This window comes from Pyricularia pennisetigena, chromosome 2 (assembly GCF_004337985.1).
Source record: "Pyricularia pennisetigena strain Br36 chromosome 2, whole genome shotgun sequence".
Lineage (NCBI taxonomy): Eukaryota > Fungi > Ascomycota > Sordariomycetes > Magnaporthales > Pyriculariaceae > Pyricularia > Pyricularia pennisetigena.
In genome coordinates, this window is record NC_043741.1 from 4,834,607 (window position 1) to 4,860,065 (window position 25,459).

The window sequence follows — 25,459 nt, forward strand, 5'->3', positions numbered from 1 at the left end:
CCGCAGATCATAGTATATGTCATCAAAGGCTCATATTGTTGTATGCTTGCTCAATCGACAATGTGCTGGAACAGAGGCGAGATGGCTTCACCGTTATGGTTGCGCCTGATGGCCTCGGCAAGAAGATGTGACAGGTCCAAAATCACCAGCTTGCTTGCACTCCTTGCCTTCTCAGGACGGATCGGATAGCTGTCCGTCACAACGATACGGTGAATGCAGTCACAAGCCTCCAACTGCTCCAGGCAATCACCGCCAAAGACTCCATGAGTTGCCATGCAGTAGACCGTCGTAGCGCCACCTCGTTTGACAACGGCTTCGGCAGCAGCGATCCAACTGCCGGGCTTGTCTATCATGTCATCGACGATGAAGACTGTTCGGTTGCGCACATTGCCGACCAGGGTGATCATGTGTTCGATGCGAGGATCTTTGAGTTTGTCCTCCTCCTCATCTGAGCTAGCAGCATCCCCAGAACCACCAAGGGCATGGTTATCTGGTTGAAAGAAAGAAGAGGCGTGAGACATCATCATAGGATCGTCGTCAGGCAAGCTCGCATCTGCCGCAGATGTCGATGGAGAGGGGAAATCGTCAGGAACAATGTGTCCCTGGAAAAGACGTGCATGTGTTACCTCGTCGGGGCGACCGTCATTCTCATCATCTGCGTCCTCTCCGTTATCAACCACATCACCCTCGACCTCTTCCTTCTCCTCGGCCACCGTCTCGGGTTGTATCGGATGTGACGTAACTCGTGATCTGCCATTCGAATGCGATTGCGTCCTAACAGGTATACGTTTTGGGGATCCACGGGAATCGGCTACTACTCGAGTCTTTGATGATGCCGCCTCTGACGCGCCATCTAGGTTGGGAAATGGTGCTTCAGCCGTGGGTGTTGTTGCGACACCACCGTCTTTGGTCGGGACGACGACAGGGTCTGGCCTGTCAAGGTGCTCCAGGATCACACTCGCTGACATGTTACCACCGCCACGCTTCTTGTCGGTAGTAACCATGCCAAAGTTCAGCTTCAACGCATCTGCGAGCGATGTTACTCGCTTTGTGCCGCCTGCGTTCTTCGACACGACGACAGCCTCTCGCCAGTTTGATACGTTGAGCCTTATCCACCGAGCAATCAGAGGCTCGGCGTGCAGGTTATCGACAGGACACTGAAAGAAGCCTTGCATCTGGGAGGCGTGCAGGTCGACCGTGATGACGTGCTTGACGCCGGCAACGTGTAGTAAATTGGCAAGCATCCTTGCGGTAATGGCTCCCCGATGTGACTTTTTCTTGGATTGCCGGTTGTAGGGGAAGTATGGTAGCACAGCTGCAGATAATGGGGGGCTTCATGTTAGCGTTTGTTACGTCTCTTCATTTAGGGGCGAACACCCAGGCTGGATGATGGAAGCAAGGGGAGAGGGCAGAGTTCACAAAGACTTACCCGTAATCTTGCTTGCTGAGCCTCCTTTACATGCCGAAATCATGATCAACAGCTCCATGATGGTGTCGTTGATCTTGGGGCTGCCAGACTGGACGACGAAGACATCCTTCTCTCGCGTACTTGTGAGGATTCGGACGCTGGTTTCGCCCTGCGCAATTGATCAAGTCGACCATGTCAGCCTTGAGCAACCAATCTAGGGTTGAGATTGGCCATTTTTGGCGCTGAATTGAATTGCAAAGCAAAGTTGACAGCTTCCCGTCGCCGCTGGTAATGGGCGAGACCACCAGAGCACCTCTCGCTCTCTCACTCACTCCACTGCGAGGTCGGAGAGGGGCCGGGAACAAGCACGCATGGCAGTTGGGTACCAACATTTGAGAATTGAGTGAGCTCGGCCTCGGCCGGCGCCATGCCCAAGTTTTCACATATTCGTCTGGTGAGGTCGGGACACGAGGTACCCGAGAAGATCAGAGTGTTGCGCATCTTGAGAAGGAGTAGAATCTCGGTTCAGAAATTGCGCCAGGGAAAGACGAGGGAAAAGCTTTTCAACTGAAGCACGGCCCTTGTCCAGGGCTTGGGGCAGAACGGGGAAGTTGAATGGATACCGGGCCCAGTCTAATCAGGTGACCGTTTAGGACAGCAAATCACGTGCCACCTTGTCTGCCACCACCGCCACCAAGTACTTCATGGTACCTACCTAGGTAGGTATCACAATAGGTGCACCAACAGAAGATCTACAATTAGAAAAAGATTCACAGCGAAAAAAAAGAAAAGAAAAGAAAACTGGGTCCAGCAGAAACAAGCACGAAATCACCATGGGGATCCGAAACCTGGCGACAAACATCAAGCCCTATTCCCAAGACTATGTTCTCGATTCCAACTCCAGAATTGTCATTGACGGACCCAGTCTCGCATACCACATTATCTCTTTGTGCTCGCCCAGGCAGGGAGCCACAACACCCTTCCAGCAGCCTCGCTACGATCTCTTGGCCGACACAGCTTTGGCATGGCTACAGGAGCTGGAGCGACATGGCCCTACCGTGTACGATCCGGCTGCACAATCCTCCTTGCTTAGAATATACCCTCTAATCTGACTAACATAAATGTATCTATGGCCTTTCAAGTGCTGCCATTTATTTTGATGGACACTTGCCGAGACGGAAGCTGGCAGAGAGGCTCGAGCGATCCACTAAAGTCTCTCGGCAGCTAAATAATTTCTTCCTCTCTACTCCTCACGGTGTTTCCGAGATTACACCGCGCATAACTTCAGTAGAAGCCGTCAGGCTATTTTCCCCGGATGGCAGGCTGGCGGCAAGTACTACTTCAGGCTCGGGAACTTTGCCAATCCCTTCGTTCGCAGTCGGCGCCATATATGATGCTTTGCGCCAATCAGAGCGGTATGGATCCTTGACAAAGCTTGTCCCAGAGGAGGCGGACTGCTACTGCGCAGAGTCCGTACGTCTCGCAGGAGGCATCATCTTGACCTCGGACTCAGACTTGTTAGTCTATGATCTGGGCGAGGACGGCAGCGTCACGTTGTTCCAGGACATTGGAGTTCCAGCGGCTGGCACCACTGCCGGGTCCGTTGTTGGTTTCCACACCCGAACCTACACTCCTGCAAAGATAGCCAACAGGCTCGGTCTACCAAAAGCCTACGGTTTGTCCGCTCTGGCCTTTGAGATCTATATGGACACGCACATTAGCCCAGGCAAATTACTGGAAAAGTCGAGACAGTCGGCTGCCATCAAAGCAAACCCAAAAGAGTACGAACTCTTCATGGAGCAGTATCGACTATCTCCCCGGGACATAACTACCGCGGCGATGCTTTCCCTTGAGGAGATGAAGCCAATGGATTCAAGGACGTCAGAGCTTGTTATCCAGTCCCTCAGCCCTGCAGATGTGAGCTCATTCGAGGTTGAGGATGGTGCCAGCGATAATTCAAATGAAATAGCCATGTTTCTCCCCGCCCTCGTTGATGCATGGTCACGAACCAGTGCGTGGGAGATGAGCACATCTGTTAGGGCATTAGCCTACAGCGTCCTCCAGCTTGCCCAGGACTCGGCTACCAAACACAGCCAAGTCCGCGAGTACAGGCGACTAGTGTCGGCCAAACCCAGTGGCACGCTACTGAGCCTGCTCAAGGGTGATGATTTCGACGTCTCTTGCACAAGGTTGACAGAGATTATCACAAAGATCCGTTCCATCATGACCAGCTCAGACCCCTCTCTAGCCTGGGCTGTCTTTGGATTACATGAAGAACTACGCTGCTCTCAAGAAGCAGGAAAACAGCCCCTTGGGCTACATGTCCTCACTCAGTGCACCAATTCGGATGGTACCATCCGAGACACTGCCTCCTGGGATATTCTTCACTTTGTCGCACAGATCAACGGTCTGTTCTACTCTTTGCGAATGCTACGACAGGCACTCGACTTCGTTGCCGGCCGTATGCCTCTCTCGTCGCCCGCTCTGAAAGATCTTTCGGACGGGCTTTGTCACATACCCCACATCACCAATTATTGCTCCGTGCACGACATCAAGGACCTCCCGCAGAGGCTGAAATCCACATGTGGGCTAGATGCCCTGAAAGAAGTTGCCGACTTGTCAAAGCCGATTGCTTTTGATGACAGACCGAAGCTTCAGGGCAAGAGTAAGAAGAAAAGGAAACGAACAGCAGATGCGTCGGGCGCAAGAGCTAGTCCAAAGCTGGCCAGCAAGGCTAGGAATATGTTCTCACTTTTGGATTCCATCGGGTCAGATTGATCATATAGCTAATAATCGTCATTAATGAGTAAATGATCAAGGGAAGATGCGTTTGAAGAGGGCAAATAATGACATGTACAGTAGCTATGGTATGGGTTACTAATAAAGCTTTTTATAAATTGCTCAACCAGGTCCAGCCTAATCTGAATTCTGAGTAGTCATCCAGACGCAATCAAGTAAGCATATCGTATATATATAAATGACGTGCAACGACCAAAACTCGAGCCGCAGCCGTCGGAATAGTTTACTGGACTCCTCGCTGCGCTACCGAGCATAGTCGGCGAAATTAACACTGTCGTTTTTGGTGCAGAATCGTTGACGATTGACTCTGGAGGGATTTTGTAGAATGAACTGTCTGTGAAGATTCCAACTAGGCGTTATTCTTCGCACACGTCTTGCAAGTATCTGCTCTCGCGGGGTGATATGGCGGGTCCGAGGCCGGTGGTGTATGTCTCGAGGTCGCCACTGTTGCGGAAGAAACGAATCAACATCTTTATCCTGTGCACTTTGTGTGTAATATCCCGAGATGTACTTGACCAACCTTTCGGACCGCGGCGAAGAGCCGCACACGTTGTCGATCAAACGCAGCGCGTGCATGGTGCCCTCGAGCTGATGGGCTGTCGTTTCGTATTTCCGCTTGTAGTATTTGTGAAAACGTTCGTTGTGTTGCGAGACCTCTCGTAACCTGGACAGCTCCCGATTTAGTTGATCGGCTTGAGCTCCAAGCCTGGCGATCTCGGCCTGGTGTTGGCGACTCTGGTTCTCCCAATAGCTATCTCGGGTTCTGGGCTCCTTGGCAGTGGACTCAATGCTGTGGCGATCCCCCAGCTGCCTTTGTCGGGTATTCGATTCGTCGGCGGCGGACTTTTCTGACAGCCCACTGCAATCCTTGAAGCTCTCGCCTAGGGCTTTCCCCAGGGAGTCAATATCGGCCGAGTCGAAGATACGCCCACGACGCTTTTCAGCGGTCGATGTGGCGCCTATAGTCGACCTCTCCTTGGCTTTGCGGACTGTTTTCAAGTCGGCAGCAGTGGCAGGGTTGGACGAGAGTGCCTGGTTGCTGGAGCTAGCAAGCTTCTGTATGTTTATAGCTGCTGCGTGTAATGTATTTTGCTGGAGTAGTGGGCTGTGGCTTGTCGAAACAATCGGACTGATGTTTAGCTGAGAGGATCTAACCCACGCACGTCGTTTCTTCGTAAGGCGTCGCTGTGCCTTGTAGTGATTAACGTTGACGATCAGGCACTCGGTCGCCGTCTTGATCCAAGCCATAGTGCTAGTAGCTGGCCGTCGCCGCCTTGTGGTTGTCAAGCTAAGATTGTCGGAGCGCGTGATCCTGCTGTCTGCGGAAACTGTCGACAGATGAAACCTCTTCTTACTTCCATCCGAGATGCCTCCGTGGCTCGCCCTGTCTGTGGCACCACGCATGGAGACATTGTCGGAAGCCGTCATATTTGTTTGTCGACGTGTATTGGGCTTTCGGAAAGATTTTTTGATATCTTGCCGGCAGCAATAGAACTCGCAGCAAGAGTCTTCGAAGTCCTGCCCAAGGAAGGCAATGCTGGGAGACGAGAGGAACAGAGCGGAAAATAGAAAACAAGACAGTCGGGGATTTATTTAAGCACAACAAGGGTCTGGCCAGGATTCAAGGGAGCGTAAACAAAGAATTCGGAGAAAATGGCTTAACAATCCATTGTTTGATATATGCGCCTTCAAGAGGCTCTGGAACAAAGCGGCTAGTAGACCACAAAGGTGACAGGCGTCAAAGCGAACGGCAAAGCCAACCAGTTCTAATCGATTATCTCCATCTCCATCCATATTCATTGCTAGCAATCATACCTGTCAGCAACTTACGATTTGAATGGTTAGTGACCCTTTCCATGTGCAGCACTGCTTGGCAAAATTCTCATTCATCCATCGGCCTCTATGTTCAGTGCAGGAGAGCATTATCTCATCACGGTCGCCATTGTGGGCTGTGTCGAGGTTTTGGGGCGAAGATTCCAGCACCAGGCCGTTGATTTACTGGAGAAGATATCCAAAGTCAGCTCTAAGTATGATCGAAAAAGGATCCTGAGAGTCCATACAGCTTGGTTTCTGTGCGGATGAGAGTCCAACAGCTCCGCCCGGGAGAGCACCAGTTGTACCACTTGTGTTCAGCCCAAGGCCGTTGTTGGTACTGGCACCGCCATACCCAGAGTTACCGTGGACACCGTTTAGGTGCTGATGCTCTGACCTCAAGCCGTGACGGCGGTCCTGGTTGAGCAGAGGCGCGCCGCCAACAACTAAGCCCGGTATATTCGAAAGTCTAATTCCAGCGGTGTTGTTTGAATGGTTTCTGTGCTCTGGCGTTGCTGCAATGCCTAGGGATTCCGAAACGCGTCAGCATTACGGTACGGTTTTGGATACGAGGATTGTATACGTACGATCGCGTCTAAACTGCTGGTCCCACGTGTTTCCTGTTCTTGGTTGTAAACCTCCATGAGGTCTAACGTCGCCGGCCTGTTGTTGGTAAAACCCCAGCCGCTGGTATCGATCTGCGGCTACAGGCGTGGCACCAACAGCTGCAACTCGATCCAAGGTTGTATCAACCGCCTCTGAGGCACCGTCTTGCAGTGAACCTAGCATAGCCTTGCGTTTCAGCTTGTCGTATAGCTCCTGGACTTGCATGAGCTTTTTGTTCTTTTCTTTTAGCATGACGATCAGCTCATCGTTCTTTCGGCGCACAGAGTCACGTTCTAGTGTGACCGCTGTGGTTGAGATTAGTAAACCAGCATGGGACTAATCCAGTTGAGAGTAGATGCGTGAGAACAAGTACCGGATAGCTTGTCAGACAGCATTCCTATCTGGCCATTTGCTTCTCCTGTAATCTTGTCCAGCTCGGCTCTCGATTGTGAGTATTTGTCTGTCAATGTTTGCTCAAAGTAGGCATGATAGACGCTAGAATCCACAAGTTGCTGCCAGTCAGCGCGCCGTAACATCAAGCGATCAGGAGTTATCAGACAGACATCTCCTGGGCCATCTGATACTCCCAAAAGTTCAAGGCAGCACTGGCACAGTCAATCACAGCGACCGGACTTAATCCACGTAAAATGCTGCCTTTGTAGTCATCAGAAGGTCTTAGATTGACATGGACTGCGTGATCTGGACCCGGCAAGGGCGAACGGCATGCGGGACACTGGCGAAGATGCTCCGCGCCTGGAGTGATCAAGTTGGCGCGAGAAGCGCAATCAATACAGAAAACATGACTGTCAATCGGCAGTTGTCAGCGTCAAAGAATACAAGGCAGCGATATGGCAGTCTGTTCCAAGTAAGACTATTTACAGGCAGCTGGTGACGACAGCTTCGTCCTTCAGCTCTGTCCTGCACAGAAGCGTGTTGCACTTCAGCGACGATTCCATCAGGGGCAAGCGATGGCGTCAGAACCATTGAGAGTAAGGGAAAAACAAAGGGCGATAGCAGTTTGTTCAAACGTGAGTAGTACAACTTGAATGCTTTACGGGGTTTTGAGGGAGAAAGACGGTTCTGAAAGACCCTGTCTGTCAAGAACTGAGAAGCTCATTTTGAAAAGTGGTTGTAGGTTGTCGTCGGCTTCAAAGCTCCATCGTACCTGAGCTGATCTCGGCTGCCATCTGGTTTACGTAATGAACCCATCCCAATCATAACAGACAATCAATCGGGTGGGGTAGTTCCCCGCTAGCTCCGCACGGAGCTTAAGCTTTCTTTCGAGCATTTGGCCTGCGACGGCAAGCCGGTGACCGGTGAAGTGCCGCTGACGCGAGGTGGGGCAGCCCCGGTTCCAACAAGCTACGGTTGCGACGTTCGGCCGATGTTTGTCACAAAGCTAACGGAAGAACCATATCTTTGTCTACATACACAATCTAGCTTTAGGCCGCTGATTTTCCTAGTCAGAAGCAATAAACGACGTCAATAAACGGCGTCGATACTAAACAATCTGCAGTAAGGGAGCAAGAAGTTGTGATTTTCCCAAATTTCACAATTCACCGCCCGCAGGGCCCTCGGCCATCATGACGGAGGTGATCATGACACAGACCCCCCCTGTCCTCAATGGGCCCTCTGAAAAGGAAAAAAAGTACGACAGACAGCTGCGACTTTGGGCCGCGAGCGGTCAAGCAGCTCTTGAGTCTGCCAACATCCTCCTGGTCAGTTCTGGTGCTGGGACAGTTGGTGTAGAGACCCTCAAGAACTTGGTGCTTCCCGGTACGTCGAAACAAGCTACGCTGCCTGGTTTGAATATTGGTTTTTTTTTCCACGTGTTTGACATCCTGAGGTGCTGTGGCAGGTATTGGTCAGTTCACCATCTATGATCCCGCCACAGTGTGCGAGTCCGATCTAGGAGTCAACTTCTTCCTGGATGAGGATTCACTAGGGAAGTCGAGGGCGCAATGCTGCACAGAGCTGCTGCTTGAGCTTAATCCTGAAGTCAAGGGAGAATGGCACCCAAACAGCGAGGTAGAGAATCTCCCTTGGCCACAATTTCCAGACTTTCAAGGTTTCATCATGTGCTAATCTCTAGTGTTTAGTCTGGTGCGCTCACCCTTGCGCAGCTTCTCGAGAAATCACCAACCTTCACCATGATCATCTACTCTCACCCTATAAGCGAGGCTGACCAAGACCTCCTCTTTGCTTACGGCACCCAAAATAAAACACCCCTCATTTCCATGCACTCGGCAGGGTTCTACTCATACTTTCAGGTGAAACTGCCAGGCGCTTTCCCAATAGTAGATACTCATCCTGATGAGACCGCCACCACCGACCTACGACTGCTTACACCCTGGGCAGAGCTGCAGCAGTTCGCCAAGGAGCTGACGCATAATATCGACAGCCTAGATGATCATGAACATGGTCACCTGCCATACGTGGCGATACTGCTCCACTATCTCGACCAGTGGAGGGACACTCATGAGGGGCGGTATCCGACAACATACGCAGAGAAAAAAGAATTTAGGACTCTTGTGTCACAGGGGACAAGGATAGGTAACGCCACGGGACCAGAGGAGAATTTCGAGGAGGCCGTTGCTGCGGTGCTGAAGACAATATCGCCACCTTCGCTACCAGATGGTTTGAAGGAAGTGTTCCGATACCTGGATTCTCATAAAGTATGCGACTCACATTGAAATCTGAGGATTCAAGACAGAGGAAAGCCGCTGACTTCATAATAGCAGGCAGATGAAAGGACGGGCTTCTGGCTCATCGCGGCGGCCATACGACAATTCTGGGAGAAACACAAGTGTCTGCCTGTTCCGGGCAAGGTGCCCGACATGAAGGCGCAGTCGAATGTATATGTCCGCCTTCAAAACATATACAAATCAAAAGCCCGGAAAGATGTAGCTGAGGTCCTCGACATTGTCCGGTCATACCCCGGTGGCGACGAGGTCGATCCTTCAGGGGTGGAACTGTTCTGCAAGAACGCAGCGTTCGTCAAGCTCATCAACGCAGAGGAGGACGGAACCAACAAGGATCGGCTAGCAAAGGTTGTGGGTAAGTACTTAGGCGGTCTTTGCCACCATTACAGCTAGAAAACTGGTTACTCGCGGGCTTTCGATATTAATTCTCGCCACAGAGGCCGAACTAGCCAACGATGCCATCGCCGAGGCGAGCATGTTGCCACTCTCGTTGGTCCCAATCTACTTGGCACTGTCCGTCACCGCACACGACCCCACTGCTACAAAGGAGCAGATCATGAGTGTTATCAAAGAACGTGTGCCTAGTGTAGGTGACCACGAGCGGCTATTGGAGGCTTCTGAAGAGGTTGCCAGGGCGGGAGGCGCAGAGCTTCATAACATCTCGGCCTTGACGGGCGGCATGGTCGCGCAGGAGATGATCAAGATCATTGCAAAGCAATACATCCCAGTCGATAACACATGTATTTTTGACGGCATTGGGAGCCGCTGCCAGACACTTCGTCTCTAAAGTGGGGAGGGGGCGCAGGACAGCGGCGGAGCACACTCAGGAGCGCCGGCCCTCGACACGGGCTCAGCTTGTATGGCTGTTTGGGCTCTGATGACGAGAGGTCGTTCTCAAAGTCGTATTGGCAACAAACCGCGCAATCTGGCTGATTTGGGCGTCTGTCGGCATTGATCTTGCACATCCGGGTTTTTATGACACAATTTCTCACTGCATCCACACTTTGTATAAAATTGACACAGAGACGGAAGCAGTTGCGCTACGTACATGTCAGGAAAAAAAAAGTCTGGAGAGACTAATCAGAGGCTAGAATTCTTCCCCGGAATACTACGAATATGCATAGATACATGTTAAGGTTCTTTGGGAGGTTACGAAATGACAAATGTGAGCAGTTACCCAGAGTTATTTTCGTGCATTCACCGCCATGGCCATTGGCCAACTGGGTATTTACTTTGATGCTCAACCGTTCCGACCACGTAATGAGGTTTCTGGATGCGGAGAATAGACCGGACCGCCAGTCCGGGAGAGCACGAGGGCAATGATACCCTGCCCCATACGCCGCCCATTGGGCAAATGTCTGGGGTAAAACGAGCAAGAAATTGGAACAAGTGACTCTTGATATGCTTACAGTATCCTTTGTCAGTTCACTAGTGTTGCTTGACGAGATTACAGACTATGTAGGCATGGAGAGAGCAAGATGAAGTCAAACCCCTTTCCCGTGCCAGCACCCAATTACGATGTGGTAGGGGGTGGTGCGGATCGAACATGGGAAACGAGTGCCGGACTTTTTGGTCGAGCGAGGCTGATATCACTTCAGGGCGGTATACTCCCAATACTTTCTGGCCTATTAGATTGCGTCTGAGATAACCGCCCTCCCGATTCAACCATGTACCTTCTTTGAATGAATGGGGCGGTACCGGGAGGCGCAAGGCAAATAAAAAAAGAAATCCCCTGGCCTACGGGTCATTACTTCAGACGGACGTTTTTTTTTGGCGCAAATCTCGCCTAGTTTGACCGCGTTGTAGGGAGAAGCCAAGCTGCATAAGAAAGCCACAACGTGTCGAGACGGAAATTAAAAGGACCTAATGGTGACGGCTTCTTTTTTTTTCACGCAGTGACAACTCAGAAGTGACGTCTGCGTGGCGGCAAGAGGACGTTTGACAAGAGGCAAATATCAAGGAAAAAAAAGAAAGAAAAGGGGGGGCCTATAGCCAGAGTAACGCCACGTTACGTACTCTGCTGAAACATCAATATAGGGTATACTGCAGTTAGCCTTTTTTTTTCTACCTTGTTACGGGGGAAAACAGCAAAATTAGAGGGTCATGGGGGAAGTATGGGGGAACAAAAAACAACAGCCTGCCAGCCCCGGAGGACCCAGGCTTTCTTTTTCGGTCTGACGGGAAATCTGGCCGGGCGATGGATACATCATGACGATGTGCCTGGCGAAGCCACTCCCTACTGGGGCTGCAGGTGCTACTCGGTACGGAAAGCCGAGAGTGGATTTTGTTTTTGGGGGTGTGAGATGGGAAAGAAAAGAAGAGTTGAGGGGGAGGGGGGAGGGGCGTATCGTATTGTGCTAAAAGAGCGTGGGCCGGTGGGTGTATGTAGTACCTGAAAAGGGTCCAGCCGGTTCGGCCGAGCCGGTTTGCTTGTGGGGAGCAGAAGAATGGAGGCCGCCAGGAACAACGGCTTCGGTATAGCGGACAAGAGATGAGGATGAGTGAGGGCAGAGTAGTATGTGCTTTTTTTTCCCCTGGTGGTAGTAGTGGAGTGGGAACGGGTTGGGCTTGAAAAGGTCCAGTACGAAATGGTCTATAGGCTTCCCGGCTGTCTCTCGGCTGTAATACATCCCAGGAATATTAGTGGGTGCAAGCAGGTCCATGACGTTTATCATTGGGCAAAGACGTTAAATTAAACAGGGCGGGACCCTTTTTGACGGGCCAAAGCAAAAGAGGAACAGCTCAAAAAGACAGCGGCTCGAATCAGAGAGGTATCATCGTGAAGAGCTGCGGGCCGCGTTTGTGAGGTCAGGTGCTGCCAAGCAGTGCAGATGCCTGGAAGCGGTATTTTCTGGCCCCCTCCTTTTCATCCCCATGCTGGTGATTTCCTCTTGTGCAGTTCACGATTCCGTCCAGGATTATGGTGTCCTTATTTTCTTGGAATTTGGCGGCGGAGACTTTGGGCCTTCATAATTATCAGGATTCAAGGCAGCTTATGGTGAGGGATTTCTAACAAAAGCAAGCAAAAAGAAAAAAAACTGTTCGCAACCTCTTCCTGCTGTAGGAAGCAGACGTCCATAGAAACAAATGGTTTGGTCATGTCCAAAAATACTGGAAACATCCAATGAATGGATGGTGATGGGTACTACGCACAAACTTAAGTGAGAATATATTCCAACCAAGAAGAAAAAAAAAAAGGAACCAAGGGCCAGATTTTACAATCACGATCATCGAGACGGGCACCAGGGGGCAATCCAGTACAGGGAGCGGCACAGAATTAATTTACGCGTCTCTGCAGTCCCGAAAGCGCCTTAGCTGCCCCTCTAATCTTGGAGACGGGAATGTTTGATGGGTGAATGTTTGCCAAGACGACCTATAGTATAGTACGTGTGTTTATAAGTGCCTATATCAGTATCTGGTCCAATTAAGAAAACTCGCAAGATCCCTGGTGATTGATTGCCTCAGACCAAGACAGGAGGGGTACGGGTACTGGCCCCAGGGATTAGAAAGAAAAATCCTGATTTGCCCTTGGTTTCCTATTCTTGTTTTCTTGTCTTCTACTCTGTCTTGTTTCTAGTTCTTTCTTTTCTTTACTTTTCTTCTGTTTCTCTTCAGCATTTCCTTTCTTGAGAAAATTGGTTGGTAGAGAAAACACACTTAGTCCTTTTGCCCGTCTTATGTCCAGAGATGCACGTGTTGAAGACTCCTATGCATGTCAGCGGCGAACAGTCTGGCGAAGGTTGGATGGCAATATCGCTTCACTGTTAAGCCAGTAAGCCCGCCAGGTCACGTTGGTGATCTACTCTTTTATTAGCATGCAGCAGGCTCGGTTTGGTCGGCCTAGCTGGCTTGGCTGTCCGATTTACGCAAGGCTTCGGCTTTGTGTGCCTGGGGTGCCGAAAGCTAAGTTAGGTACGTAAGGTAGGTAAGGGAGGAAGGAAACGAGCCTGGACCAGCCATAAAACTAGAACCTGGCTCGGATTGGGCTGGCGTTGCTGGCAAGTCAAGACTATCTAGTCTAGAAGGGGATAAGTTAGGCACCTAAATGCATGTGTCTGGTGTCTGTTTTGGTCAGGGCAGGGAGTGTTGCTTGCCGATCAGGGTTCCCGTACCTTCTTTCGTCTGGCGGGTGAGGTTGGGTTTAGCGTGACTCCAAAAGCTCGACGAATGATAGTCGGGCCGGTCGTCAAGTGAGATCTACGAGCTAACTTCCAAACTAGATGCATGCGGGGGACCATGGACCAAAGAAAACCCAAAAATGAAAAAATCTGCTGTCGCCAGGTGATCACATACTGCTTAAGCGCATGTTCGGCAGCCAGAGAAAGCTCGCTTAAGACCGTCCAAGGTGCAGAGAGATCGTCTGCAGGCTTTGATCTTCTTTGCTGCCGTGCCTAGGAAATATGGACCTGTGGGGGGAAAAAACTCAACGAAGGACGAAAGGGGGGGGTGATGAAGGTGGGAACCGTCGACATGTCTCGATGTGCCGTAGCAGGGGGGTGAGTAATTGAAAACAGCCGGTGACGGACTTGGTCTGGCGACGACATGCATGTAGGCGCGCTCCAAAGATGCGGTGGAGGTTTGGGACAGGACAGCACCCAGAAAAAAAAAAAAAAAAAAAAAAAAAAAAAAAAAAAAAAAAAAAAAAAAAAAAAAAAAAAAAAAAACCCAAAAATGCTGTGGCGCCATCGGTTGTGCTGGCTTACTGCATGTACCCCAGGCTCGCTACAACGCTGTGCTGTGCTCGCTACCAGAATCCGGGCTCTCGTTGAAATTTTTGCTTTTTTTCTGTTTCTCCTGTTTCTTCTGTTCCCTTTTTCTTCATCAGCGCTGACGATAGTGGCAACTGACTAGGTATACTGGTAGACCTGAGGCGGTCTACAGTATACTGTCTTGTGCCTGTCTGGCGCAGCAATTTCGTTCCCCAGTAATACTATAGAGACACGTCGGTCTAGTCAAGAGGGATCCGAAAATGTGTCTAAAAGTTAGTTCCCTTTGAGACTCGGAGAAGTTCTCTTGAAAAGGAGGGGAAATATGGAATCGCAAGCCGGGTCTAACGCAGGATGAATGTCCAGGCAAAAGAAAACTGGAAATGAATAGCTGCAAGAACGCGTGCAGTCATGACAAAACCAAAGCATGGATTTTCGGACGCGTTTAATCTCCACTTTTCAATCCGAAGCAAGACACCCGTCAAGCCCATCAGCCCATTAAACGGCTACCCGTTTCGCGCTTGTAAAAATATCTTTTCTTGTTTTTTCTTTTCTTCTTTTTTCTTTCTTTTCCCTTTGTTTTCCTCGTCATTCTCGCCCCTCGGGTCGTACCTGTTTCTTAGCTGTCAGTAGCCGATATACTGTACTTATCATGATTGAAACGTTTTGGAGTTGCTTCTCTTCTACACCTTCGCGACTTCGACCATTTCTGGACCGACAACCTTGCTACTTGTGTTATAAGGTGGTAAGGATTGCCAATAGGAGTTTGTGTCCGGGACCCACACTCTCCGCTACATATACTACTGGTGATATTATGGATATGTCTTCTTCAATGCATCCATCAATGATATGAGGAGGGGCAATTCGATCGAGTACCAAGGATGTGTATACGTTGGATTTAGGTACTTGGTCCTTACTCGTAGAATATCTGTAGGTGTCCACCAACGGAGGAGGAAAGAAGGCCTTTTGTCTGCGAGGTGGCATCCCCCACTTTAGCCTGCTACCCCACACACAAAAGCTGTGGGGGACGGACAAACTCGACAACTTCTGCAGAGGCTGCCCGCCACTACGGAGCCTCGCTTCGCTCTTGCGCCCAAGGTGCGTACGTGCCTGCCTGCCTTACCTAAACCTCTAGACTAGTTTAGTGTACAGTGGGTGTCAAGTGTGCAGTGCATAGCATTGTGCTGTACCTTCCTACGCTAAGTACCTTAACTACCTTCCGTTGGTGGCGTTCTGAAACAGCAGAACATGAGCGACCCCATATTTTCGATCCAATCTTGTCTTGTCACAGGGGGGTATGTCGTCTCCACTCGCTTGACCATTTTCTTCTTTTTCTCACACCCTAGCACCCGATCGTTCGCCGCGACGTAATATTCACGATGCTTCTATTTTTCCTCGTCCAGGGCTGACCGGCAATCGCCAACGTCGAGGCGTACATCTAAGCGACGGTTTCATCATTTGATATCTGGTATACTCTGTTTAGAGCTGTGTTCCTTTCTTCTGCCCGCTCTTTGCATTGCTTTGCTCTTGTCCTATTAATATGTATGTTCATGTACGCGGCTAGCCTTGATTTGCCGCTGTTAATAACGCCAGCGGTTAGTGGCAGTTACGCCAGGGCGGCAGGAAAATTTGACATGACCAAATATATACCAAACCCGAGGTGAGTTTGGCTGCCAAAACCCACTGGCCGGCAGGGCAAACTGAGAACTCGTCGGCCTGGACCCCGAATTTGATCCGTTCAGTGGTATTCTCGAGCGCTTGGTTTTTCTTTTCTTTTTTCCCCCCTGCGGTATTCCCGTGGTGACAGCGGAGTGGCCGTCTACCCACACCATCCTTGTATCCGTCTGTTCGCTTCATGGGTTTTCACTAAGAACGGGGGATTATTGTATTTCTAGACGGAACAACATCCTCGACTCTCCCTTGCAGTCTTCCACATTGGCGCGTACTGTACCTTAGCTATCACTGACTTCACTGATTTACTTTAGCAAGGCATATATGTGGGCAAGGTACCTGAGTGGCAACCAGGCACGGTACTCATAGATACTCCCTGTTCGGGCAAGCCACACGGCATTGATCACCATGCACTTACCAAGCTGAATTATTCCAGTCCATTCATGGCCACACCCCTGTTCCCACCATACTCATATACAGCAAATAGACACACATCTTGACACAGGTACAGTACATGTCGTTCCTCTGCGCGTCCCGCCTTTCCACGAGAGCGTATTCATGCAGTCTACACCTCTTCAGGCCACTTTTGGGAATTCCTTTCCTCATTAGTCTTGGGTTCCTGGCATGACCGACCCCATGCGTTGTTGAACGCGGGGCCGTTGAAGTTGGCAAGCAATTATAGCAGACCCAGATATTTATTACAGGGGATCGTGCTTTCTGCTTCTCCACATTCTCCATACCTCTCTAGTCGAAGCACCCCCTGTCATATCGGATATTGTTCCCTTCCATCCTTCCCAGATGGTCTACCAAGCCCCCGCAACCAAGTCAAGCAACATCGCATCTTGAAGTTATAAACCCTCATCCTCCTTCCACAATTTCCCTTGTGTCTGGCTTGGTCTCTCCATCGCCACCACTCCAGCAGATTATGTTGCAATACAGACTTACTTATACAACCTTGTTGAACGCTTGATAGACTGCAAGCAGTCCCTCCAGATCTCACATCGTTGCATATAACACGATCTATCAATAACCATAATAGTTTCATACATACCCGCCATCCTGCCTCAAACCTCCACTCAAGAGCTCTTCTTGAACCCTTGTCACTTCTTCTCAGATTCCTTCATATATTGGATCTATTGCTTGGCCTGAACGCTTTGTTCTTTTCTTCCGGTCAGCATGGCGCCGGCAACATCTCCAGTCCCTACTCAGGGCATGTTCCACACCTTTCAAGGGGTCACGCCTCGAAAGCAAACTTCCGAGGGTCCCGGGAGCCCAAAAGCTGCGAACCCCGTCAGCAACTCCAAGCGCATCACCACACCTCACGCCTGTGCCGAGTGCAAAAGACGCAAGATGTGAGTGAGACTGGCACCACTTGTCTTAGACAAGACTGTGAATCGGCATGCTAATCTGAACTCATTGTTTTCCATTTTCTCAGTCGGTGTGATGGACAGCAGCCTTGCGGCCAATGCTTATCAAGCCGTGCCCCGAAGAGGTGTTTTTATGACAAGCACAGGCAGCGGGTTATCCCATCGAGAAAGACGCTAGAAGCACTTTCCCAGTCATTAGAGGAATGTCGGTCCATTCTCAAAAGGCTATACCCGAGCCACGATGTCCAGTCTTTGCTGCCCATGTCTCGTCATGATCTCCTCGATCTGCTTGATCGTCCAGTGCTCGACACCACCGCCGCAGCTCTTCCGTCACCACCCTTGAACACCTCGCCGCTTAGCGACGACATTCAGTCTCCTCTCTTCATCAAGCCAGACCAGGTTCTTTCGAATCTCGAGCAGATGCCATCTAGGGACGCGGAATGGGACGAAGAGCGCAGGGAGAGAGACGCCATCCCGGCAGAGGCCGATGATGTCAACGCATTGTCCCTCACCATGGATCGACAAGCTTCATATCTCGGAGCTTCATCCATCAAGGCGGCCCTGATGGTTATGCTCAAAGTTCAGCCTGGCTTGAGGAGTACTCTCTCGGCGCCGCTCAACACTGGCGAGATGCCACACAACTACCCGTCTACCAAGTCAAGGGCTGGCACCCACAAGGACCCTCAGCGGATCCCATGGTCCTGGAAGGGCCAGACACTGATAGATGCCTTTTTCAAGCGGATTCACGTCTTCATTCCCATGCTGGACGAGACAACATTCCGCGCTGACTATCTTGAGGGCCAGCGCTTCGACGCCCCTTGGCTAGCTCTGCTCAACATGGTGTTTGCCATGGGCAGCATCGTTGCCATGAAGTCGGATGATTACAACCACGTCACTTACTACAACCGCGCGATGGAGCACCTTCCTATGGATGCCTTTGGAAGCAGCCACATTGAGACCGTACAAGCCCTTGCCATCATTGGTGGCTATTACTTACACTACACTAACCGCCCTAACATGGCCAACGCAGTGCTCGGAGCTGCCATCAGGATGGCGAGTGCTCTTGGCCTCCACAGAGAGTCTCTGACGCAGAGTGCCGGCGATGTGCTCGTGGCTGAGACTCGGAGACGCACCTGGTGGGCTTTGTTCTGTTTGGACACATGGGCAACCACGACCATTGGTCGACCATCCTTTGGTCGCTGGGGCCCTGCTATAAACATTCGGGTACCTGAATTTGGCATCAATGCTGCGCGCGACTCAACACACCATGCAGGCATCCTGCCAATGATCGAGAATATCAAGTTCTGCAAGATCTCGACACAAATCCAAGACATGCTTGCCGTCTCTCCGCTCCTCAGGACGGATGATCGCTGCCACTTGGATGCTGCCCTGGTCGACTGGTACGCTAATATGCCGTGGCTCCTTCGGACAACGGACCCCTGTGCAGAGCCGCTCTACATTGCACGGTGTGTCATGAAGTGGCGATACCAAAACCTCCGGATGCTCTTGCACCGACCAGTGCTCTTGAGTCTTGCCTCTAGTGGCTCGACCCACGCAGCGGAGCACGACATTGCAGCCATTGAAACCTGCAGGGACCTGGCACAGCAAACAATAGAAGACATTGCTCGGGAATGGACCCGCAACCAAATGTCTGGGTGGAACGCAGTCTGGTTCCTGTACCAGGCGGCCATGATCCCATTGGTATCAGTTTTTTGGCAGTGGAACAGCGCGCGAGTGCCCGAGTGGCACAAGCAGATCGAGACCGTCCTAGAACTCCTTGATGCGATGGAAGACTGGTCTCTTGCAGCGAGGCGCAGTCGCGAGGTCGTATTTCGCATGTACGAAGCATCCCGCAATCTGCAGAGGCAGCAGCAACACCATCGCTCACAAAGCCCCACCGACTCTACAACATCATCACATCACATGGGCATTACGGGCGAGCGCACCTCCCCAAGATTGATCATCGGCCCCTCGGCAGATACTGCCGTAGAGATGCCACACATGTCGCCGATCGGCATCGTCGACCCGGAAAGCATCATGGGTATGATGGGGGTCTCAGATCAGCAGAGCCTTTGGGATCTGGACGGTATGCTCTGGGGACAACACGACGAGTTTGACGCTGGCGCTTACGGATTTCACGATAACATGATGATGAGCATGGATTACAACATGATAGGGAACGACATGCCAGCCACGGCGGCGGCCGGCTTGGAGCACGGCTATCCCTACGTCCATTAGCGCATGGTTAGAGCTAGTGCGTTATTATTTACGTGCTACCGACGAATATTGCATCTGATTTCACGGAAGAAAAAAAAAACGAAAGGACGTCGTCCAGTCTTTCCCCGCAGAAGCGGCCCACATGGGAAAGGGAAATTTGGAGTGTGGGGTCCTGAGCATGACAGCGCATAGCTGTCGAGGGTGTGCAGCCACCGGTACTTGCTGGGAACACCACATATGCACACGCCCCTGGGGGGGACGACTCAAAGCCTGCAGCTGGACTGACGGGAAAACTGTTCCTGGACGGCGGCGGCTGGGTGGGGCTGTCTGGTTCTTTTCTTTTTGGATGTTTTCTGCTTGGAGGCTTTTCTTCCTTTTGTTATCGTTCTTTTTCTTTCATATACTTGCCCCCTCGTTGTACAGATGGCATTTTCCGGGGTGCACTATTCGGGGAACGCGGGGTGCAGATGGAAAGACAGTTGTCATCTATCTGGTCAGCTCTCGTGGTAGTAGTGCACTGGGGTTGAATTTCCATGGACAGGCATACCATGGTTCTTGTGTAAGCGGATATTGAAAATACCCGAAATGAGTAACGAGATACACACATAACGGCACATCTTCTTTCTAAATGATACCACTTTTATTTTGTCATCATGTATTTTAAAATCGCTCTTCCATTGCTCCGAAGAATATGAAGAGAAAAGTTTTTATGCTCTCCACCCTTTCGGATAAAAAAAAAAAAAACGCGCAGGTCGAAATCACATCACGAGTGCTTACCGGCGGCTACTCAACGTCGCTTAAAGACTTTGTATGTGCACATACATGACTAAATCTCAGGAACAATTAGAGTCTAGAGCTAGTTTAGGCTAGTTCTAGGTTTAGGTTTAAAATTGGAACGTGGTGAGTAAATTGACGACGCAGTTTACAGGAAACGGAATAATTGCATGTTCGGAACCAGTGGCAACAGCCACCACAAACTACCCTTTCCTACTTTTCATGCAACAAGCCACCTCGTGTCATGGACAGACAGACTTGATCATGGCCAAGAAAGAGTAAACGCAACCGAGGTGTCATGTGAACAAAAGACAGGCACAAGCGAGACTGGTGGCGAAAAAAAAAAAAAAAGAAGAAGAAGAACAATAGGGGCATAGAGAGTACGGATTCGGTCTTGGGTCGTCGTCATGTTGGGGATGCCACGCCGATCGGGCATTCGCACTTGCAGACAGGCGATCCGGACTCCGAATGTTGGGGTGTGTGTGTGTGTGTGTGTGCTCCTCGCTTTTGCGTCGGTACCAGTTTCCTCCCCTTTTTTTTTCGTAAATACTACATCTATACTGGCAAGATTTCAGGCCCTTCCCGGGTGTCTTCAGATGCTGCAATAGTGCTGATACCAAAGACATGGCTTTTTTTTTTTATCTTTTCCCTGGAGAAATAAAAAAAACGGAAAACATCTCGGTCCATTGTGGAAATTGCCAGTGAAGAATCTCCACGAAGCAGAATAAAAAGAAGAGTGACTTGTCTCTGTTATTCGGGAACGAATCCCGTCGGGTGGGTTCCGATGGGGAATTTGCATCAGGGGAAGAAGGGGCGGGGGGAGTCTACCCTCCCCCCCTTTTGTTACACCGCCGGCTTCAGGGCGTTGAAAAATGAGAGAGGCTCATACTGCCAGCTAACGGAAAAATTTAGAGGGGACTCGACTCGTGCCGTGGCGCATGGGTTTGCGTACATTTGTGTTTTTTTTTTCTTTTTTTTCTTTAGTTGTCACTCTTGACGCTCTCTTCACCCTCACCGGTGGTTTTTTGTTTTTGTGTTCGTCTTGAGGCACTTCAGTAAAACTCAGAAAGGTAGACTGTGTGATAATATTACCGGCTGTGTAAGTACGTAGAGAGGCATCTTGGAATGGGATGTTGTTTGAACTCCTATGAAATGATCAAACTTGATTTAGGAATACCACCCAACATGCGTTTATGCAGTCACAAACTAGTCTAGAGTTAATTCCAAGCTATTCTCAACGCCATGGCCTGATGGAAAAGTGAGCATCCAGCCAATCAATATCATAGTATTAAACTGTCATGGGTAAGTCCTATCTGCTTCCCAAAAATACATGCTCAACTCATCATTGCATCATTGTTGCCTGCAACGCCATCACTCATCAGATTCCTTACTGTCCTTTTTCCCACGGGTCCAACCAAAGAGGCTCAAATAGGCGAGTTCCAACTTTGTCGGGCATTTTGTTTTGAGCGCAAAGGAACAAGACGCCCCAAAGAAAAACACCTCCCTATCAAGCCGTGGGGAAATGTTACGACGAATGCAAGCGCCATTCTCCCAAACGATGCTGGTTTTGACTTGAAAGTGGATATTTGGGGCGGTGCGTCTATGTTCCTAGAGGTGTGCCGAATGGAAAAGGGGGAACTGAGGGGAGAGAGAGTGTGTGTATGTGGGGAGAAAGGGGGGGCGTATGGGCAACAAAGAGCGATGCTGCTTTCCCCAGACTTTTCCCCCGATCGACAAAGACCTAACCGGCCCCCAAACCTGATGTTCTCTATTTTCTTTTCTCTCTTTATTTTTGCTTTTTCCTCGGGGGGGTTTTTTTTTTGCAGACCAGGACTCATCGGCGCATCTCGGTAAGTGTGATGTGGTCAGGTGGACAAAGGCATGAGAGTATCTGGGGCAGGCGCAGGGTCGCTAACGAACTTGCATGTTTAGCGAGGAGGCAAACAAGAAGAAGAGAAAGAAGACCAAAAGGACAAGCAAGTATAGCAAAAAGACCCAAACAGCAAAATCTACAAGGTCCATGAAAAAAGTTTGTAAGGACTGAATGATCCGCTTCAGGGGTGTGGTGTGGGGTGTATGTAGTGTGTGTCTACTTGAGAATGGGATAGACGGGCGGGAAAGAGTTGACGCGGGCGTGTGTGCCTGGTTTGTGCTCCACAAGTGGATAGACTTTTTTTTTTTGTATATTGTCGAATAGTAGTTGAGTGATTTGACTGTCCAACCGGAGAATATCCATCGGTTTGACGGCCCCTTTTTCGCGGATGTGCGCCATGGGTAAGTAACGTGAGGAGAAAGGTAGGGGACCCTTTTTGGGAGGATTTTCCTGCATGTGTTGTCCACATACGGGAGGGTGTGAAGGATCAGATGGATGGTTGTCTTGGTTCATTTGTTGGGTCTGGACTACTGAAAAAGTGTGCTTGAGTGTGTGTGTGTGTGTGTGTGTATGGATACTGTACCACTGATGTGTTTATGGGATAGGTTAGCAGCACCCGAGGTTAGCCTTGAGAAGCCGAGTTGGTCTAGAGGGCTCTTGTTGAACACATGGCTATAATTCGTGACGATATACGATGTGCATACCAAATAGGGGCTGGTTCTCATGTTCTAGACTATAACGACAAATGCTGATGAAGGCCAGAAGATGTGACAAGTGAGTGAATTTGTTGCTTGTATAAACGAGTATACAAGTCCATAGTGCGTATGGACTATTTCTACATTCTACTGTATAAATTCAGTTCTTTGTACTAATATGGAATATGCCCAGAAAACTTTTATCTGTGAATACCCCATAAAGAACGTAAAGAGCATGATATGAGGTAAGGCATTGACGCCTCTGGGTCAATCGCTTATTGGATTTAAATTACAGTAGAGAGGGGGCGTGCGTATAAGTCGTCTGTTCTGATCCAAGACAAAGAGACAAGGGCCCTGAAAACCCCTGACCCTGACGACTACGACGTACAGTAAACTAGCTGCCGTGGTGGTATTTGCTAGGTTGCTCCCCCCCCGCCTCTCTACTATGTACTAAAGTACCACTAAACCCAGCCTAGCATCCCCGGATCTACCAACCCCACAGTTTGTTGGCTGATTGGTCGGGATCGACTTTTGGCAAAATGCCTTGATGCAATCTGGATTCACGGCCCGTAGACGACGAACACAACTCTGGTTGATGATGAACCTCTTCTTGTCTCTGTCTCCATGTGACATTCATGTGACAAAGCGGGCGCTAGCATGGCCCCCAGTCACCGTCACAGTTGCAGTCGCAGTCACAGTCGTACCCATTGCCGGCCGTCCCCGTCATCTTTTGATCAAGTTTCTTTTCTCTCCCGAACATGGGTAACACTCAATGTCAGGCTGCAGGAATCACAAAATTAAAAAAAAAAAAGCATCCCCTACGAACCATAAATCTCAAAATGCACGACAGGAAAAACAAGTATTCATGAGACGAACAGAAAGAAATGCTGCATCTAGACTAGATAAATATCATTAGTCATTACTAAATTATGCCATTGCATGCACATGCCGTGCCGTGTCTTGGGCCCAGGCGTTTGACCAGGCACTGAAAAATAACTGTCAAAGTGCGGGGTACAGTAACAGGCAGGCTCGATTCCCGCCTCATCTGAAGCAACCTAACAAGGGTGGGGAAGGGAGATAGACACAAAAAAAAAAAAAACAAATCTAATGCATCATCACAAGCATTGACACCACCGCATAGGTGCATCCCGATTTTTCTTTCCTTTTTGCTTGAACCCAATGAGACGAGAAATCACGTTAACCCAAAGGCGGAGAACCGCGCTAGCTAAGCTTGTTTGATGGCTCTGCCGCGTGTCTCGACCTTCCATCCAACAGACCAAGAAAGAACAACTACTGTAAACTCCGTTGTTGCATCTCGGAATTCGGATAGACCGCGCAGGACCTTGTCTAGTCTAGTGGATAGTCTGTTGCTCCCCAAGGCATTGTACGTTGGGTCAGTCAGTCGCCTAACCATCTTACATCTCCAAGCCGACATACATGCCTCATTCGGCAAGCACTACGTACAAAATCCCCTGCATACCCACGCAGATAAGGTCTCTTCGGTACCCTAATGCACCAGAGACGTCGAGATGCTACCCGGCAAGTCGCAAACCTCCTACGGACATATTTGGCATTCTCCGTTCCCGCTCCGGCACTTGGTTTACCTATCATCATCACCTTTCTGCCTCGGTCCGTATGCTCAGAACCACATTCAAGTTGACATTTGAAAGGGGGGAAAACCCTCGGCAATCCTAGGGTACCAAAAAAAAAAAAAAAAACATAGGAAGAAGCCCAAGTCGGCCCGATGTCGCCCTGGAGAACAGTTCCCCCTTCTGGTAGCTGTTACGTACAACGAGCTACCCGTGACAGCTCTTGGCGGGCAGGGTCTTTGATCGGAAAACGATGCACAATGACAACAAACAACAACATAAAAGAAAACTGTCAAAATACCTCCGTCGGCACTTGCGAAGCCTGCCGACACCTCGCTTAGACATAAAGTCCCGGGATGGACTGGCCGGGCCGGGCCCCCGGTCTTCTCTTTTTGCTCGCGTGTTTTTTCTTTTCTTTTCGGAAGACACAGACGCGTGCGACACGCGCACAAGACGCCTGCTGCTTGGCGGGCCCCTGCAGACGCCGCCCGGGGGGTTCGGGGGGAAAAATCCTTTTTTTTTTTGTCTTCCTCTCGTCTTCCCCGCGCGGCGCATTGAGAAGATTCTTCTTTCTTTTCCCTGTTCCTGGGCAAACCCACCCGCAACGTTCCATCACTGACATCTACTAGACTTGGCAGGTAGACCTGGGGCTAGACGCCTTACCGGGTGGCTGTTACCCCTGAATCCAACCCTCCAATCGCGTGTGGCTAAGTTTTTTTGTCCTCTTTTTTGTGTTCAGACTGAAATGCGAAAAAAAAGCTTGTGTGGATACTGATGAGCTGGCACATAGTGAAGAAAAGCCTATATAGTAACCTCGCCAAAATAACCTCCCTTTTACTATCCACCTTTCCTCTTCGGGTCGTTCCTAAGTGGCCTGAGGACGACAATACGCTGCCAGAGCGGCTCAGAGTTACATAGACTGGCCTGAAACGGCGCTAGAGCATACATACATACATCCATACATGCCATGCTGCAGGCGCGAATTTACATAGAACAACACCACCCTTATAGAGAGCGACAACTTGAACGTACCCCTGCCCTGTACACATACACATACCCATACATTTTCTCACCCTAACGTCACCGCTTCCACTTTCATGCCTGCCTGTCTGCAGTGCCGCATTGTTTGGGTGAAATGAGCGGTCTTATTATAGTCTTTTTTTTTCTTTGACTTGAGCGAGCGAACCGTGACTTGCGTCATGTGTACGTAGACATCTGCAGTTTGCTACGTTCTCCATTT

At 50.1% G+C, this 25,459-nt stretch overlaps 7 protein-coding genes across 7 annotated transcripts; 3 read left to right on the forward strand and 4 right to left on the reverse strand.

The window, feature by feature from the left end:
• Positions 1 to 50: 50 nt before the first annotated feature.
• On the reverse strand, positions 51 to 1,909 carry PpBr36_01355 (uncharacterized protein; the record flags this gene model as incomplete). Its single annotated transcript, XM_029888542.1, has 3 exons — positions 51 to 1,315; positions 1,430 to 1,577; positions 1,799 to 1,909. 3 exons carry the CDS (start codon positions 1,907 to 1,909, stop codon positions 51 to 53), a joined length of 1,524 nt encoding a protein of 507 aa, XP_029751377.1.
• A 332-nt stretch (positions 1,910 to 2,241) lies between these two features.
• On the forward strand, positions 2,242 to 4,186 carry PpBr36_01356 (uncharacterized protein; the record flags this gene model as incomplete). The annotated part of the gene is made up of 2 exons (XM_029888543.1): positions 2,242 to 2,468; positions 2,551 to 4,186. 2 exons carry the CDS (start codon positions 2,242 to 2,244, stop codon positions 4,184 to 4,186), a joined length of 1,863 nt encoding a protein of 620 aa, XP_029751380.1.
• A 377-nt stretch (positions 4,187 to 4,563) lies between these two features.
• PpBr36_01357 (uncharacterized protein) lies at positions 4,564 to 5,635 on the reverse strand (the record flags this gene model as incomplete). The annotated part of the gene is made up of 2 exons (XM_029888544.1): positions 4,564 to 4,684; positions 4,728 to 5,635. 2 exons carry the CDS (start codon positions 5,633 to 5,635, stop codon positions 4,564 to 4,566), a joined length of 1,029 nt encoding a protein of 342 aa, XP_029751379.1.
• Positions 5,636 to 6,202: 567 nt separating this feature from the next.
• On the reverse strand, positions 6,203 to 7,581 carry PpBr36_01358 (uncharacterized protein; the record flags this gene model as incomplete). The annotated part of the gene is made up of 5 exons (XM_029888545.1): positions 6,203 to 6,543; positions 6,607 to 6,930; positions 6,999 to 7,120; positions 7,189 to 7,428; positions 7,505 to 7,581. 5 exons carry the CDS (start codon positions 7,579 to 7,581, stop codon positions 6,203 to 6,205), a joined length of 1,104 nt encoding a protein of 367 aa, XP_029751382.1.
• Positions 7,582 to 8,208: 627 nt separating this feature from the next.
• PpBr36_01359 (uncharacterized protein) lies at positions 8,209 to 10,114 on the forward strand (the record flags this gene model as incomplete). Its single annotated transcript, XM_029888546.1, has 5 exons — positions 8,209 to 8,401; positions 8,484 to 8,653; positions 8,725 to 9,300; positions 9,364 to 9,682; positions 9,765 to 10,114. The coding sequence occupies 5 exons, from the start codon at positions 8,209 to 8,211 to the stop codon at positions 10,112 to 10,114; spliced, it is 1,608 nt and encodes a 535-aa protein (XP_029751381.1).
• Positions 10,115 to 10,524: 410 nt separating this feature from the next.
• On the reverse strand, positions 10,525 to 10,674 carry PpBr36_01360 (uncharacterized protein; the record flags this gene model as incomplete). Its single annotated transcript, XM_029888547.1, has 1 exon — positions 10,525 to 10,674. One exon carries the CDS (start codon positions 10,672 to 10,674, stop codon positions 10,525 to 10,527), a length of 150 nt encoding a protein of 49 aa, XP_029752310.1.
• Positions 10,675 to 16,880: 6,206 nt separating this feature from the next.
• Positions 16,881 to 19,309, forward strand: PpBr36_01361 (uncharacterized protein; the record flags this gene model as incomplete). The annotated part of the gene is made up of 2 exons (XM_029888548.1): positions 16,881 to 17,056; positions 17,140 to 19,309. 2 exons carry the CDS (start codon positions 16,881 to 16,883, stop codon positions 19,307 to 19,309), a joined length of 2,346 nt encoding a protein of 781 aa, XP_029752311.1.
• Positions 19,310 to 25,459: the final 6,150 nt, after the last annotated feature.